This window comes from Limanda limanda, chromosome 6 (assembly GCF_963576545.1).
Source record: "Limanda limanda chromosome 6, fLimLim1.1, whole genome shotgun sequence".
Classification (NCBI taxonomy): Eukaryota; Metazoa; Chordata; class Actinopteri; order Pleuronectiformes; family Pleuronectidae; genus Limanda; species Limanda limanda.
The window spans coordinates 13,218,261-13,237,381 of NC_083641.1; the positions used below are offsets into that span (position 1 = coordinate 13,218,261).

The following is a 19,121-nucleotide window of genomic DNA, read 5'->3' on the forward strand; positions in this document are numbered from 1 at the left end:
CTGATACCTGGGTAAATGCAATCTATAAATGAAAATCATATGATGTGTCTGAAAGCTCCAGAACAGCTAATAAAATGACCTCAGAATAACCTTCCAGAACAACAAATATATATTTAGATTAGTATTGTCTGATATTGTTGATTATAGACCGTTGGAATTAGATGTTGGGATAACTTTATAACCTTGTTTAAATGAAACCCGAGTTGCCTGGCGATCAGAGACAGGGCACAAACTGCAGTCTGCAGTAACAACACTGACAGAATCCCTGACGCAGACAATCCCTTACTTACAAACAAAGCTTGAGGTTAAAATAAAATGGTTCAATGGGCCACTTGAGCCCATACTTCATGATGCACTGAAATATTTTATTGAAAAGTTGCAAATAACAAATGTTTCAGTGGAACTGCGTGTTCTTCGGAGTCTAAAAGGAAAGGCCCACAACTTAAACACGTAAATACAAGCCTGCCTGCAGAGAACAGTCTCATTGATTGATAAGTGTGGGAGGGAATCAATAGGCTCCTATCTGGCGGCACTTATTCAAGAGGAGAGGCACTGCAATATTAACAGATGAGCAGCAGAAGTTAACTCAACTCAATGTACAGGTAAGACTATCATATAAAAACCTCAATTCCTCTTAATGGAACATATAGAAAAACAACATGAGAGACACAATTCTTCATTAAATCCATGTGATTTTCATACAAGTTTATCTCCTTATTCGCAGAAATCTTCTTTTCTGCCAAAGGGCGATACAGTAAAGCCATAATGTTTCACTATCGCATTGTCCATGTTCACATTCTGAATAGCTGCCTTGTTTTAGATGGTGTGTGATGTGAGAGGATGTTTGGTTTGGCCAACACACACTGTACCACGTGATCATTTCAGGATGAATACAACATTAGCACAGTCTCTGCAGACAACAAAGCCGATTGTTGGTCAGCTGCAAACCACCATGTCAAAATCGGATTCAGAGTCACATTTCATGCACTTCAGTCAGACAACTCATGTTTGAAATGAATGCAGCAGCAGAAGACGGTTGGTAGTCAAGGCTCTGACTTTATCACTCCACCAGATATGATCATATAGATATAATGGCTGGTGGAGTTGGAGGGGGGAATCAGCAGGTAGCAATAATGACATGGTGTAGTCTAAAGTTGGTCGGACAGACATTGTGTTTTTTGTGTCCGAGCCCAACCCTAGGCTTTCCTTGATTCCCCATAAACGATAAATTAAATAGCCCAGCCAATGTCATGCACAAATCATGGGGTCTTGATGGGTCCTGGTGGGTCCTGATGCGTCCTGATGGGTCCTGATGGGTCCTGGTGGGTCCTAGTGGTCCTAGAAGGTCCTGGTGGTTCCTAGTGGTCCTAGAGGGTCCTGGTGGGTCCTAGTGGGTCCTAAAGGGTCCTGATGCGTCCTGGTGGGTCCTGGTGGGTCCTAGAGGGTCCTGGTGGGTCCTAGTGGTCCTAGAGGGTCCTGGTGGGTCCTAGTGGGTCCTAAAGGGTCCTGATGGGTCCTGGTGGGTCCTAGTGGGTCCTCAAGGGTCCTGGTTGCCCCCGATAGGTCCAGATGTGTCCTGGTGGATTTTTGATGGGGACATTTTTGCAGCTAAAATAGACCACCAAAGTGCGAGGGGGTGTATTATAGAGGATTATGGAGAATGAGGCAGGTCACATGATCTCATGAATTGCTCCATTCGTTTTAACAACACTCACCTTTCCATCTCGCAGACAACAGTCATAATTTGCACAACCGGACAGCTGTGGCTTAGGTGTTGGAACGGGTCATCGACTAAATAGAAGGTCGGTGGTTTGATCCCCGGTTCCTCAGGGCGGTCCGCATGCCCAAGATGCTGAACCAAGGCTATTTCGCCAGTGTGTGAGGAAGGTCTCATAAATATTTCTCTTAATTTAATTTTATTCATGTATTTTTTATATTCGGTGAAGATCGATGACAAGGAATCAATGAACTCGATTCTAAATATTATTATAACATATTAGCAGGTGGAATTAGTATTCTACTGGTTACCATGTGGGTGAAGTACATCTGCCCCTGTACTGTACACACTGACACAATGTGCACACTGACACAATGTGCACACTGACAACAGGGAAGTGGAACATGGGGAGGGTTGAGAGAGGCGGAGAGAGAGAGAGAGAGAGAGAGAGAGAGAGAGAGAGAGAGAGAGAGAGAGAGAGAGAGAGAGAGAGAGCGAGGGGTGGGAGGAGAGAGGAGGAGGAGGAGGGACTGGGTTCACTCTCGGCTCTGTGTGTTGCAGCTCGTGGTGTCAGTGTGCGTCTCAGCCCCGCCGGTGTGAGTGTGTGCATCGGTGCGTCGCCTGTGTGTGTGTGTGTGTGTGAATGTGTGTGTGACTCCAGCGCTCGCTCTGCGTACGACAGGTGGAGATGACATGACTGCGCTCGAGAGGAAGAAAGGGAAGGACCTGTAAGGACTTTACACTTACACTTACACTTACACACACACACACACACACACACACACACACACACACACACACACACACACACACACACACACACACACACACACACAGCGCAGTGTCACACACACCTTTCCACCCTGCATTCCCTCACACACACACCTTTACATTCCTGCACTTAAGGAAGAAAGGGAAGTTCTTGAGTGTGCGTGTGTGTGTGTGTGTGTGTTTGTGATTGTAACAGCTGAGTCCATGTGTGCACTGGTTACAACTCAAACACCAACACACAGATTGTTGCTTTTGATGCCTGCAGACGCGGTCAGCAAGTGTTCCTGCGTCCTGAGGAGAGTTCGGCTCAGACCACCAGACCCTCCACCACGCCGTCCGAACAACTCCAGGTAGGATCCTCTCCTCTTCTCTTCTCTTCTCTTCTCTTCTCTTCTCTTCTCTTCTCTTCTCTTCTCTTCTCTTCTCTTCTCTTCTCTTCTCTTCTCTTCTCTTCTCTTCTCTTCTCTTCTCTTCTCTTCTCTTCTCCTCATGCTGTCACAAAAACAGGATGCTACACACTTCACACCCTTGGCCCTCCTCTCTCTTCCTTGAACAATGTCCTCGCCTTCTGCTTTCGTTCCATCTGGAACAGCCACAGGTAGACTGCTGTTACATCTCCCTCACAATACTCTCCTGATCTCCAAAGGTTCCTTTAAAAGCCTCCTGCTCTGTTATTTTACACACACACACACACACACACAAACACACACACACACTCTTGTTATTCCCTCACCTTTCTTGCTTTTGCGAAGGATGAATTTTTGTGTGGAGGAGGTAAGTTTCAACTCCTGTTGCTGCTGCAGTTTTCTGTCTTTCTCTTTTGATTGAGTTTGCAAGCTACCTGGTATTGCCTGGGCTCTCTCTCTCTCTCTCTCTCTCTCTCTCTCTCTCTCTCTCTCTCTCTCTCTCCCTCTCTCTCTCTCTCTTTCTGTGTTTGTGTGTGTGTGTGTTTGTGTGTGTGTGTGTGTGTGTGTGTGTGTGTGTGTGAGGGCTCAGATAAAAGACGGAAAGATAAAACATAAAACAGCCATAAACATGAAAGGGAGGAAATTAAAGTGACATTTTTGTTTGATTGAGTGCATGTGCACAACCGTGTCTGTGTTTCATAGTATGTGTGTGTGTGTGTGTGTGTGTGTTGGTTTTTAGAATACTATATTTAGCTAAAAGCCTCATTTTATTATTGTGTGTGCGATTGTGACACACACGCAGATGTCTAAAATGTTAAATTGCTGTTTTCTTGTATCCTCACACATGCCATCAAGTGGCTGTATGTGTGTGTGCGTGATTGTCTGTGTTTGTGCATGCGTTTGTGTTTTTTATTGCAGAGGGATTTAATGTTGTTGGCGGCTAAATCGAAAAAAAAGGACGTTTGATTGGCTGCCAGAGTCAACATCTTCTGCTCAGATGCAATTACCTTCTCAGATACACACTGAGGCACATGCAGGCACATGTACATACACACTGATGACACACAGCCACATGAAGTGTATTCTCATTCATTTCCGTCAGTGTGCAGCAGGGCAAAGATCAGGCATGGACAAAGACACATGTATAAGTGTGTACTAGTCAAATGTTCACACATGCTCTCTAATCATTGCAGCCACTTGTCAGTTGTGAGTAATTGCATCTTTGTTCTACTGCTAAACCTTTCACTGCTAAAGAGAGCTGTGCTTATGCGTGAGTGTGCATGTGTGTTTAAGTGTTGGTCATGTCTAATGCACCTCTGAGTCAACCCTCCACACGTCAGTTTGTGTTGCTGATAGTCTTGTCCAGCTGCATTCCTCACAGCTCTAGTGTGTGTTTGTTGTCATTGGCCTGATTTCTCAGGTGTCACCACTACAGTAACACTGTCAGTGATCTGGCTCCCAGTGAACATGCAGTGTGTGCAGCACCACCTGCAGGAGCTGCCTGAATGACACCACTGAATTACCTTTTCTTTATTTGGGTTCTGAGGTGCGTTTAGAAAGAGATGCAGATTGTGAGTTTTGTCTTTGGACGATGTCATGGCTCTTCATCCTCTGACTTGATGAGCGATTATCTATGAATGAAAGTGTCTCAGTGTCCATTAACGCTTATCTTGCCATGCATGCTGCTGTGCATTTGTACAGTATGTTTGTACAGTATAAGTATATAAGTAAAGTGCTGTGTATGTGTGTTCGCGTGTGTGGTTGTGTGTGTGTATGTGTGTGTGAGCCAACGAGGCAGTAAGAGCAGCAGATTAATCCCTTCTCATGCTCCAGCAGAACAGATGTGAGGATTAATTTGTCAGTGAATCTGGGCTGGTGCTGATGTGCTCGTGTGTTAGTGACGTGAGTTGTGCAAAAAAAAAAAAAAAATCAACCAAAAAGAGGATTTTGAACCTGTGTAAATGTTTCATGTCTAGATGTCTTTGTGCGTATGCAAATTTTGTCATCACATCATGTGCAGTGTGCTCTGGTCTGATGCTCACTGATGCATCGTGTGTGTGACTGGGTGATATCAACAAGTGTGTGTTTGCCTTTCCAACAAAGAATCCCGACCCCCCTCCTTCCTGCAGCTCGCTGACACTTTTCTGCATCTTTCCACCTCGTCACGTTGTAGTTTCACCGATTATGTTACATTTTCTTGCCTGTAGCAAAGAAAATGTGTTAAAGGCAATGGGAAATTATGGACAGAATATGGAGCTTAACAAACACAAATGAAAGGTGCACACCAGTGTGTATGTATGTGTGTGTGTGTGAGTGTGACTGTCTATACAGTGGTGCCCTAGATAGATTTGCCCTAATGGCATGAAAGTGTTGCAGTTTTAGTACAACCGGTCACTGCTGGAGGAAAATGAACACTGAACTTTCTTATGGGAATTAAAAGAAGTCGGCGATGACTACCGTATTAGAGTTACCTACATTAATGTCTATGTGTTTGTGTATGTGGTCAACCACATGTTTAGCCTCTTCTTGTTATGATATTCAGCTATTTAGTCGAGCACTCAGGGACTAACAGTGGTGGATCCCATTGTAGGTGAGCAACTGAAGCAGAAGACTGAAATAGATTATCTCCAGTGGAAGGACAGAGCTCGTATAGGTCCTTAGTACCCGTGTAGGTAGTACCCTACTTTACAGAATGTGAAGTGGTTGAGGAGCCACTACAGGCGAAATGGATTGCAGCTCATTTCACCCTGTCAGATAAACGTTGTGCAAAAAGACCCTGAAAAACCTACAGAAGCAGGATGTGAGGGTCCAGGGACGTGTTCTCTGCAGGACTCAGGTGGACCCAGACATGGTGCAGAGAAGAAGTTTGGAGTCTGTGCTTAATTTCACCTCAGTCACACAAAAACTTGCTGATGTATAGCAGCAAATACAAAGTCCTTAAACTGAAGGTAAATAATCTTATTTCTTTATTCCTTAAGTGGATCCCCATTAGCTGTCGCTTAGGTAGCAGCTATTCCTCCTGGAATCCACCCACAACAAAACCAGGTTTTTAAACAAGACATAAAATATGTAGCTTAGAACATGTACAACAACAGATCTTCAAAACAAAACATCTCCCAAAAGAATTTTTATCTGTTGCCAGTTAAAAATCTGCCTGATGTGAGCTTTTCACAGACATATCGCGTCGTGCGTTTGTGTTTGCTGATATGAAAACCTTTAATTCACAGAATAAATAATGCAAAAAATAAGTTGTACAAGGTTGTTTTTGTGTTTTATTTTTATTTGTAGTTATTTATAATGAAGTTTATGGTTAAAATATAAAGACTCAATTACATTTCCCTGTCACATATACAGTTTATATACTGTAAATATCAATAACTTCAAAATATTTGTACCAAACCAGGTCAGAAAAATTCTTGTTTAAAAAGTTTTAAACATAAATATACATCTCTTGTGAGAATGTATGACAAAGTGATGAGAATATTAGGAAAGATGTTTTATTTGATGGAGCGCAGAATGAAAACTCCAATAAAACTCCAATCATATAAAAGTCCAAATACTGTCAATCATTTAGTTCATTTCCACCAAGACTGCACTCTTCAGTTGCTTGAAATAAACCAAGTGAAGTGAGATCCATAACATTCAACCGTTCCCAACACTTTGATGACTAACATCGAGGGACCCGATGATACAGGAGGTTGTGTGACGTGCAGGAGTAGCTCTGGTCTGCAGCCACTGTAGTTGACAGCTTCCATCGATCAGCCCATCACTGGTGGCAGTAGACGGCCTCGGGTGGTGCATCAGCTGATCCACAGAACAAAGTAGCCCGTGGTCTTAACGTCAGGGTTCATTTTTTGAGTTTCTCTCCATGTGCACATGGGTGGATTCAGTCCGTTTGGTTATGATGACAAGTTAAATACACATGAACCCCATTTGCTAAGTCTGAGAAAGTGCTTACACACGCCTCTGGTGTGCGTTTCTCTTTTAGATTCAGGGGTGGCTCGTTTGGTTTCTACATTTGATCATGTTGAGCTCAGACTGCCCATTAAAATACCACCCACCTGTGCTGGGCATGACAAAAACAAACGCTCCTCCTATATGCATCAAACTAGTGCACATCCAGAGACTTAGACAGGACGGGCAGCCAACAGTAAACATGATGCATCAGTTATATTCTGCTGAATAACAGACTTCAGAAGCCGTTCGATTTCAGCCTGTATAAAGACAGTTGTCTGGTTCCATTGTGGACTAGCACACCGTGCAGGTTTTGCTTTATAGAGAACTCCAGTGCATATCCCTGGATTGTATTGCGACGGTTGTGAATGTTTCAAATGAAACTTCACATCTAGTGTTTGGGTCGATAGACAGCGGCATCATCCTGACATTTCCCCGGATGCTGAGCCCAGTGATGTGATTTGTTGCTGTGACAAACCGACAACAGCCATGTTTAATTTAAGCCTGCCGTCAAGTTAATTAGTTGCGACGCTCCACCAGCACAAACGTGCCAAACCCCCCACAGCCCTACACACACACACACACACACACACACACACACACACACACACACACCCTACACCCCACCTGCCAATGTCATCATCCACTGTGACTGCACATCCTCACATTTGCCAATTCAGTAGATATGGGCCGACCCTATTTCCAACATCACAACACTAATTCTTTGTTCCTCGCTCCAAACTTCACTTCACACTGTGCTCAAATCATGCTTTTGTCTATTGGATCCGTTTCTCCTGCGGCTGCGGCGTTTCTCCTGTCGCTGAGTGATGAAAATCCAAACATGGGAGGGGGTGTTTTACATTAACAGGGGCACAGCAGTGCACCATTATGTGCTGCAGGGTTCAGAGCAAGAAATTTACACGAGCAGGGACCAGTGGGCTTCACCTGCCAGGACACTTTGAAATCCCATTTCTGATAAATGACCACCGACACAAGGGCACCTTCACTTCACAACCACCCCCCGAGAGTGCTGAATAAATACGTGTTTCTGTGTGTGTCAGAGTTGGTATTTTTTCTTTGATGAATGGACTGTATTATTCAGTGTTGCTGAATTGTATCTCAAGTGCATCTCTGCAGGGTACCGAGCAAGGTCTGTCTCTCCCTCCTCAGATATGTGTTTGTGTTTTTGTAGAGCAACCTACACAGTCCTCTATCCCACTATGTCTTATCTGCAGGTAAACATACAGCGTGCAAGGTAGGAGTGCTTTCCATTCCCTCAGACAGAGAACTAATAATCCCGACACATTCATAGTCACTTGGCCGAGTTAATATAATCAAAAACCAGGTCAGAGAGCACAGGAGCTCACAGACACTGCAGATACACACTGAGAGGCAGCATGCGGTGTCCCAGAGGGTCACTATGTCGATCAGCTCCCTGCTTGTTTGTTGTAGTTTCTGTAATAGAGTGAAATACAATAGTGATTCGCTCAATGACCCTCCTGTCCACATTGTAACAGTTTGGGTCTGTGTGTCTTGATGGAAGCATTTTAGATGTGGAAAAGGGAAAGAACTTGGACATCCACAAAACCTACAAGGAGATAGTAGACACTTAAAACTGTTTTTAAAATGATTTGACTGTTCTTTGATGAAAAACATTAATGCAGATCACATGTATTGGCTCATAATGCTTCCTTAAAACCTACAGAACACACTGATGAAACAGTTCCCCTCTTCTTCACAGTAGGTGACACAATATAGCACATTTCACAATTTCATGTTACAACATGTTCAAGAACCCATTTGGCAAGACTCCAAACCCCAAATTTCTCCTGGTGAATACACCATATTTCATGGAAACAGAAAATGCTAATTCTTTTTCCCCCTGCTTTTTCTTGAATTTGAAATCTGCCCTCGAAGCCGTCCTAGACACATTAATTCTACCTTTTGGTGAGTTGGTTTCAAACCTGTGAACATGGTGAATTGTAGCTGTTCAATGACATGACCAAAAAATGGGTTTCTGTGGTGGTAAACAACAATTTTGCCTCTGTATGAGCTGTAAATATTAAAAAGCATATATCTGGCTGTATAAATTTGTCTCACTCTGACTCGCACCTTTGCCTTCAGAGTAATAAAGAAAGCAAAGGCTGAGATGTGATTTGCTCAGTGTAAAATATAGCTGCACATATGCAGAACTAAACATGGGAACCAGTGGCACATCATCAATTGTTTCCACGTGCGGAGGTTTGACTCCTCTGTCTTGCCCATCCCTGGCTTACACTGCTTTGTCAATTTTCGAGAGAAACCCAAAAATATACGTTAAAATTCTTTATGGTTACTTTGTATTGTTGATGGCTCAGATTATGCTACATGAACATAACGTGACTTGTTATATCTATAAACTCTTACGCTTCATAAGGAATAGCCAGGGAAGACATTCAGACACACAGTAAAACTGAAATATGCTACTGCATCTCAAGAACATTTTATTTTCTACAGTTTGTTTCTACTTTGAAAATCACACACAAAAATCAATGAAAGCCCTGCAAATGTTGTGTTTGTCCACCAAGGTGCAGAAAGTTGATGTGGAGGAGAGAGAATCTATTCAGGAATTGTAAATTGCACCTGTCACATGCCAAATCATCCGTGGCCTCGCAGGAGTAACAATCAAAGAGGTGAAATCATCAGATCGGAGGCACATTCACAGCGTCCAATCGGAAAAACCGATGAGTCATCGTTCACCTCGAGTAGGCAGAAAGACTTTATAGGAGTTCTTCTTCGTCCAAAATGAGAATCTTCTCCAAGGAAAACTACTTAAAAAAAGTTTTGTGTTAGTTTTACCGAAGAGCAATTGTGAATACATTCCAATGGTTGTATAAAAATTCAGACAGAAGCTGTCCTCTGTGACTGTCCTGCATCCATAGATAATGCACAAGCTGAGTCAGCCCCATGTTTAGTAATTTATTATCCTCTGTGTGATACAATGCAGCTCATCCTTTTCAGTTAAAACTACTTCCTCCCACACCTATAGGGAGTTCATTTGAGATTTTGAGCATTTGTTATTTAGACTAATAGAGACAGTGTACTCACCAGGGACACTAATAACATTGTGGCACTGTGAAGGACACTATGTTGTCCTGGAAAATTTCTGTTTACTCTGACAAAATGTAAAAGTTAATGGAGTTCGCCTGTTTGCAATTGGGGAGTAATCATAGACACAGGACTGTGTGTATACCAACATACTGTACATCTCACCTTCTCCGTTTTCCGCTACTGAAAGCAACAACCTTTTCTTTCTTGGCTTGGAAAAAAAGTTGGAACATTTCTTCCACCGATTTCTAAGCCATTGTATGAAATCTATTTAAACTTGAGGTGGGTGGCCCTGCCCACGCTCCTTTTACAAAAAGAGTAGATGGTTTTCTCTTCATCTGGCATCGCTACAGTCGCTCACCGCCGCCAGCGAGGCCGAGTTAGATAAGAAAGTGAGTGCAGAGGCAGTGGAGAGAGGCATCATGAGTAATAGACCGCAATATGAAGGGTGGATGGATCGATAGATGGATAGATAGATAGATAGAAGGATGGATAGATGGATGGATAGATGAATTGATAGATGGAAATAAGATTTGATGGAAAGATGATGAGAGAAGGATAGGAGAATGGATGGATAGATGGATGGATATGTGTGTGATAGATACGAATAGTCAGGCAATTTAAAAACGCAAAAATGATTAATGTACTCTAAAGAAAAAAGCACTTTTCGCATCCATTTTCCCTCCAAATGTATTTAGGGTGTTGTTTGTGTGTTTGAGTGCCATTCTTTTTCTTTGCCATTCAATTTGCAGCCCTTCCATTGTGCTATTAGAGCCGCGCTGAATGGAGCCTTGAATAGAGGGGGAGAATAAAAGGCTGAGAAGAAAGAGAAGAGCTGAGGAAGTGGGTGAAGAACGGCGAGGAAAGAGGTGTCAGTGTGTGATTTCCCTGTGGGATTGAAGTAAAAGAGAGGGGCGTGTCGCTCTCTCTGTGACTCTCACACACTGGGTTTGTGTCCATATGTGCAACCAGTGTGTGTGTGTGTGTGTGTGTCGGGGGGGTTAACCCACGCACTGTTCTCTTGCACTGTGGCCCTCTGCTGTATTGACCCCTAATGTATTTCTGTCATGCTCCAGTTTCCCCACCGGACGGAAATTTCAATAACCAGCCGCTCAGAAGCCTGCGTGTCGGTCTGAGGGTTTCTGTGTGTCAAGCTGCATGTATGTGGCCAGCACGTTCATCCGTGTGCATTTGTCGGTGAGTTTTTATCACTTTAGATTTCGCCTTTTTAGATATTGGTTCACTGCGGTCCGTATTGATCTAATTTGCACCAATAATGGATATCGATCGCCCCTCAACTTCCACAGGCACACACACAAACACACCCACCCACAAACACCTACACGTCCATGCACTCAAACTTACACTTAACATTTTCCATAGGCACAGAGGTCAGCATCCCTCAGGCGAATGTACCTTTTACTCTAAAAGCTCTGCTGTATCAAGAGGGATACATCGAGACATGTGAGTGGCTTTTAAATATCCCTGCGGAGAAACTGACAGTTAACCGAAAAGGAAATATGAGCTTCAGTGTCTCTGTGGAGAGTCAATGTAAAAACGAGCTGCAAACTGCACAAAGAACTATATCCAAACCCTGACGTCCAGCTGCTGCGTCCCTGTCAACCTGTGCAGATTCCAATGCAAACTTTATGTGTGTGGACTTGAAATTGATCCTGTCTTCACACAGTTAAATATAAATGCATAATGCAAAGAACTTCATAAATTTAACCGTGCTCATCATTCTTATAAAATCAAATCAAAATTAGTTTGTTGTTCTAATTAATCACTTAATAGAGCGTAATAATGAACACCCACTTTGAGAAGGACTCTGGTTGCCGAAGTAACTTTGCCATTCATTATCTCCATTGACATTTCAGAAAGTCCTTAATAACAGAGTTTTAATTCTGGATTCATGACCGTAAAACATTTGATCCGGAACCAAAATATATTGGAAAGGTACAAGACTACGTTACTATTATTGAAAAAAGTACACATCCCATAAACCATTGTGAAAGATCCATTTTTAAATCATTAAAATCATGTTCACTCTGTGGTAGACATGATTGTGGTTAACATTTCCATGGAAACGGAGATTTGCGGAACTCACAGACATTACTATTACAGCCGAGGATTGTGGGTAGTGCAGGACTTCTCCTCGACATTGCAAATAAAACACATTTTTATTAAAAGCCAGTTGATATCATACAGACTTGTGGCCTCTACAGGAGAATCTAATATTGTTTCACAATCTCGTGGCTTGTTGTAAGTCTGCCTTGGATGGTTAAAATATTATGGCTTATAATCAAACATTTTATTGGGAAAATGAATGGGATTTTCACTTCCAGTACCAAACTTTTGAGCTCGATTGCAGACCCAGTTCAAACTAGTCCTGCTAGGGAAGATCTCACCTCATCCATGTATATTTTTCTTGTATAAAATTTGATGAAGGGAAACTTGAAATGTCTCCTTTGCAGCAGAATATATACCACATATTTGCAGCTTGTTTATTAAATACTCCCTCTGCTGTTGTCAGATCTCTGAATGACACTGAATTGTTTCCCCCGGCAGTTTATCTGATCATAACGTTCAGTGACAGAAGATACTTGATCAATTATTTGGTTCATGGTCTAAATGAGATGCATATTATACATGGATTAGCAATATAAATGTGGGCAAATTTTCATTATAAAAAATCATATATTGTATTTGGGCCAATATGCTCAATCAACTGTAGTTGTTGACTTTCGAGGCAGAAAACATTGGTGCGGAAACTCAAATCCTCACCGTGTCACTGTTCTGACTCTTTGCAGATGACTCATCCCTTTTCTGCTGAGGGAAGATGTGTTTGATATGGTAGGTGGGGATTTGGTCACAGTCATCAGTGAAATGTCAGGGAGGAAAGGGAGCCCTTCCTCCTTGTTACAGCTCAGCACAGGCTCTGACAATGCGTCAGGGTTGTAATGGGACGTGCGGCAGCCTTCCACCGAGCGCATCCAGGTGAAGAGGTCGCCTGTGGGCTGCAGGAGGCGGGGCTCTGAATACGGGCTCACGCTACACCAATGTCAAAGATTTGCTGTGATTGTGTGAGTCGGGGCCTAAGGGCGTCGCTGTGTGCTACAGGAGATTAGTATGGCTGTGACAGATGTTTTTTTGATAACACTACCTGTTTGGTTGAATAATCTGAACAAACTGATGTGTCTCTGATAAGAATCATGAAGTCAAGGCTTCAGCTCTGCTTTGTTCACGCCCGGAATCAACCAAAAACATTCACGAGAAGAAACTCAGAACAATATACTTTTTTAAAGAGACTTGAAAGTTTTCTATTTAAATAAAGCAAAGTTGAGCCGGGTAAACTTTTTCACGAAGAGCATAGAAAATTAGCCGAGTGAAAGTCAGTGTACAGTTTTACAGCGAAAACCAATTAGCTGCCTTTGTCAGCTATAAAATGTCCTTTCAATAAGCTCTTCAAAACAAATCATCAGAGTTCAAAAAGTGAGTTTGAGTTGTTTATCATCAAGGACGACTAAAAAGTGACTGGATCAGTCAATAGCAGAAATGCATTGACATAAGGAAACAGGGGCCACGACGGTGCAAACCTATTCGCCCAAGATGAACTATTAAATTCACGATCCTTTTTAACATTAATTTTTATGTTAACCTGATGCTGACCTGCAGTTGCGCCTGATTTCAACATTTCATCTCGACAGACAGTGAAGTTTATCATGCCTCAGCTGTCTTCTCTCCCATGATGCAACTTGGCAGCTCATTGACCAAAACCTCTTATTTGATTTTCTTTTCTTTGCTTCCTCTCATTGTTATTCTATCTGACGCTCTCTGTGTTTTATCTAAAAAAAATTCTGTCTCTTTTTTTATTGTGCAGACATATCATGCAAACATTTCCTTGACAGCCACGTAGTCCTCAGTGTCTCCTAATCGCGATCCGTTCTCTGAAGAGTCTCGCCACGTCATGTTTCACGGGCTCGGCTGTAATCCAGCGTCAAAGCATGTAACTGCTGAACCACTCGACAGGCGTAAAACAGCGGTAGGTCTAATTTGTCATTCACCGCCGCTTCAACATGGCCAGAACGTCAGAGCAGGGTGGATGCTCTGTCCGTCTTTTCACTTGTGGGTCACATTTGATCAGAGTCGGACCTTCCAAAGCTTCAGTCTACAGATGCAGAAACATGGCAGGATGTATCCACGCTCTTTTGATCAATTTTACAGGGAGTTTCAACATCAGGGTTTGTTAAAATTTTAATAAGGGCAGAACCTCAGAACTGTTCCGTTGACACAATGTAAAAAAAATGTTTTGCTGTCGGGGAGACTGAATGGCATGAAACCGCGCTAATGTGTTCCAGCCTCGGCTAATCCTGTTTGACCCAGTACAGAGAGAGAAAAACCCAGAAGGATTTCTTTCTTTCCACTCATGCCATTTGACGTGCACAATTTGATTTAACAAAATGCTTCCTGTGGGCTGTGACATCAAATACAAATAAATGACAGAATTCAATCCGGTAAAAGGACCGACTGCAAGGTACAAACACACCACAAGCTTTAAAAAAAACAAAATTGATCAAACATCAGTTAGTTGTTCTCTGAAAACACAAACTCCTACACCAGCTTTATCACAACTGCTTGAATGATTTTCATGAAAAAACATAGGATTTCTAATCATTAGTTGACATATGGGAAAGTTTATGGTGACAAACACGATCAAATAAACATGTTGGCATATACAGTAATGCCCTCATGACATCATTGGAACCAACCGTGCTGTAAGTTTGTGGGTGCAACATGAAGGAATTTACAGTAAACCAAAAACAGCCTGAGCAGGATGTTACTACTTGGCTAAATCTTTATTGTCTGTTAAATCCTCTTCTATACTCTTTATATCTAATTAGTATGAAATACTATTTTTGTCGTCAGCTTTGATGATAGGCTTGGCACCATGTAGAGAACATATGGTCGACAACCGCTGCTGAACTGCAGCACTGCAGGGGGAAACAAGGAAATCAGCAGTACGCGAAACATGATTTATTATAGGATCATACAATCTGAACCCGCACAAGTGAGGCATGAACAAATAAAACAAGAGAGGAGATAACGTTCCACCTCACATGGTCTGATTAGTACAAACAACACTAACTGTCAGTTCACAGGAAAACTATTTAACCTGTTTGTTAACACATGTTAATAAACTCGTTTTCTCTGTTGCCTTAACAAATGGTTGTTAAATTGAAAACTTTTGAGTCACACAGACTAACATCATTGTCTGAATTGCTACTATTTTTCTTCAGTTTCAAAAAAGTCACTTATTCATTTCAAACAAAGATATGTTGAGTCAGAAAAAAGACGGCATGCAGACTACCTTCATTAATCATATCAAATTGTTTATGTTTACTGGGGTATGGAATGCTTTTCATACATACCTTCATCATGATCACCATATTTTTAATTTTTATGAAAAGAAACAACAATCACATAAAGTTTCAATCATACTTTTGGGAAATCAGTCAAAGAAGAATTTCTGTAAAGGCTTTAACTCTCATATAGATTTTACTGTCATGAATGAATGGATTTCCATTAAATTGCTCTCTGATGTTTTATAGACGAGATATTTGGGTGTTTATGTTTGGCTAGAGGCATCGAGTCACAATATTTGTCTGCGCAATGAAATTATTCACTCTGTGAAGAATTGAATACTGAGGGAAATATCTTGGAATGTGCACGAGCTGATTGGTTTAACACATCTAACCGTCTAGTTTTTACAGCATCTTGTCTGACAGCAGTAGACATTTCTGCTATCGAAACAATTGAATAAGATTGTTATGTGGTTTAATGGACTGAAATATGTATGAAAACTATACTTTCTATGAAAATAATTGCCCCTTGTTAGACTGTCCTGTCGTTTGTTGAAGCAAAGTAAAGGATTGAATTCTAACGTATTAAAGACATTTGTAGACTACAAATGTGTACGTGGACCTTTGCCCAACAAAATCCATTTTATATCAGTAACAGTGTGTTTGCTGAGCCCATCGATGAATGGGTGTAAAGTTCCTCTGTCCTCGAGTGCAAAATACAGATAAGGGACAAGATGAGAATTCAATTTTAGCAAGTCAGCAGGTGAAATACAAGCAAAAAAGAGCACACTCCCAGTGCCCTGAAAGATAAAACAATGGAGTCTTTGAAACTGAACAGTGGTGTATTATCTCCTCCGCTGACTCGATGATGCAGCCAACTCAATATTGTCCCTGCTGCTCCGAACGATTCATCATTTTCAGTAGAATACTTTTAGTCATCAATTTATATGTATACAATTGCACGCTACTTTATAAAACCCAGCATCATGGTCATGTCGTCCAAGGCTTTGCAGCTGCACTGTAGCTTCTGTTGTACCTAAATGGGTCAAAATGTTAATTTCATTTATTATTATTATTGAATCAAATTTCAGTAATCTTTGAGTTTTCATTGATCACACTGTAAAACTTTACCTCCCAGATCGTACACGTTGTACTTCCACTTATCCTTTTGACCCTTTTTTGTTTTATTGTACAATTAAAGATTTAATTTAAATGTTTGGAGGTAAAACACCCTGTACTTTCAAAAACTGTACTACATCACACAGCCGTTAGAAAATTTGGACCAACCCCAGGAATATTTTATGAGCCTGCAGTATATTGAATGACAGTACGTCCCAGTATTTGCTGCCCCACTACTCCACTTTCTACTTTGTTGATTGAAAGCTTTTACTGTATTTCCTGTTGTTCACACCTTTATTTCCCTTAAGTGTTTCTGCCGCCGTGTCTCCATTTTGAACTCACACCATATAACAACATCTCAGCTTCTCTAGATTATTTATAGCTGCTGCTGCTCATACAAACATGGAAACAAAACTCACATTGGGATTGTAAACAATGCAAATTGTCTATTGGAATTAGTTTGAAAAGCCTTTTGAAGAAACAAGGCTAACAGTAATAGGAATACATATGAAATGTCTCTAAAGAACATACACACCAGTCCACCTATTTTTGGCTATAGGAACATTTGAATATTCACACTGTTTAACAATTAAGCACTAAATCACATGATACATTGTCTCAGGTCACCTTACATAATAAAGCGTTTACAATAGAGTGTTTCATTGGTGTGATATCTTAAGAATTGAAGGGATCGTGTCTGATTAAGTGCTGTAATTAACTTTTCCTGGCAGATTCACTTTATCGTCAAGTGCATTGTTCTCCATTCTTACCCCTGCACCACGATTTACCTCCCTCACCTGCACACGCAGCTTTCTGCAGTTTTTCCCTTTTCTCAAACAGACAGAGGGCATGGTGACAGCTGTCTTGGAAATGTGATAAAAAGAGCATGTTGGTTGAAGAAGTGAGTGACAAACCCCTTACTCAGCAAACAGTCGTATGTCTTGCAGCAGTATTGCGAAAGTTGGAGTATAGAGCTTCCTCCTCTGCCATGGATTTCTCCCCAGAACATTTTGTGACTTTTTCCTCAAATCTGAGAGACGGAAAAAAACCTGGGACAAAAAAAATGTCACTGATGTGTTTATGTCAAGGGGTGAAACATTTTTTTGCTCCTGCACATTTTTGTCATTAAGAATGGATGTTATAGATATGATCTTAAATACTGTTTATGGTTAGTACAATTCCAGACTATAGAGTCACTTTCAGACGTGCACTGAACTCTGGCTAATCTCCTGAAATGTATCCGGAGGGGTTGGATGTGAGAAAGCAAAAGTCACAGTCAGAGGGTCCAGACTTTCCTCAGAGCTTCTCCCGCCGCCCCCCTAGAAACTCTGGATAATCTTCAAGTGAGCCCACGTGTGAAAGCAGCAGGATAATGTCCAGGGGATTCACAGCGAGCGAGTAGGCGTGCTGATGACATTTCTAACACGTGAAGGATGCTAAACGAAAGAAAAAAAATGAATACAGATAACTCAGAATGAAAAAGAGTTGCCATGCATGTAGAAGACGCTAACAAAGATGTCAATAAAGGACAAAAAGATTCAAGAGCTTTTGGTGATGTTGGTGTCAACGAGCTCTAAATAAAAACAAGTAATCTCTACAGTAGAATAATGAGACAAACGGCAGAGAAAGTCCGGACTCAATTTTATATAAACACCAATTTACAAACCTAAAAATTCCATACTACATTAGGTTAAAATCAAAAAAAGAAATACATTTTAAAAAATGTCACTGTGTTAATATCAATTTAATTTGAACAAAAATATTTCATTTGAGTGTTACTAATTGAGGTCATTTACCAATAATTGCTGCAGCAATTATCGCTTCAGTGTATTATTTATACTTGGTTTCATCAATTTTTAAAAAAAAATACTACGATATTGCTGCCTGATGGTTTTATCACTAATGTGCCACATGTCGTGAGGTGTTTGAGCTGGATGATGAACAAAGGTACAACAGTTCACATCCTGAGTCCTGCATGTGTTTTCATATAAAAAATAAATATAAAAAAATAATAATTGAATTTAAAATGAATAAGCACATGGGAATAGACGCTGCCATGTGTTTTAATTTAGGAAACCAAAGCACTTTGGTTGGGATTAGTAAGAGATTGTGGTTTGTTTAAAATCCTAATTAAGTAAATATCTCATGTCGTTCAAGTCACTTGAAGCTTTTTCCTTGGCAAACATATCTTTTGAAATAGTGTGTTGAGATTATCTTTCTTGCTTGTCTTGCTGTATCTTATGTTAACGGCAGAGGAAGCAGCAGGTCTTTGGTTTGGATAGAACAGGATTGAATATTTGCAATGTGAACTCACACCTAGCATCAGCTGCTGATTGTCTCCCACATGTTCAGCAGGATGTTACTCCAAAGTGTTAGGTAAGGTTAATTAACTAAAGAGCCAATTAAGCAAAGGTCACTGAGCCGACCCATGATCCCCGGATCGATGATCTGTATTGTTTTCTTTAACCATTATTCTCTTTCTTCCTGACTCCTCCCCCCCCTTTCACTTCCTCAATCTCAGCCTGTTCCTCTCCATCTGCTGCTCTGTGTCCATTTGTCTCCTTGTCCTTTTCCCCTGCATGCACTTACAGTATGCGTCACTTGTCTGTCAAGCATTTACAGTCAATTATCCGCCTCCTCTAAAGAGCTAATCTTAATGTTTACCCAGGCATCGATTAGCCAATAGAAGCCAGGTGGCCATTGATT

The 19,121-nt window shown here is 41.3% G+C and overlaps 1 protein-coding gene across 2 annotated transcripts in view; it reads left to right on the forward strand.

The window, feature by feature from the left end:
• Positions 1 to 19,121, forward strand: part of LOC133003908 (cGMP-dependent 3',5'-cyclic phosphodiesterase) — a 156,059-nt gene that overhangs the window by 46,991 nt on the left and 89,947 nt on the right. Inside the window, exons 1-2 of one of the 2 annotated variants that reach the window (XM_061073730.1) lie at positions 2,305 to 2,445; positions 2,754 to 2,838. In XM_061073730.1, coding sequence (XP_060929713.1) covers positions 2,411 to 2,445; positions 2,754 to 2,838 — 120 coding nt within the window. In that variant the 5' untranslated portion in view covers positions 2,305 to 2,410. Of the gene's footprint in view, positions 1 to 2,304; positions 2,446 to 2,753; positions 2,839 to 19,121 lie in introns of those variants that run through there. The other variant, XM_061073729.1, reaches the window with a different exon arrangement.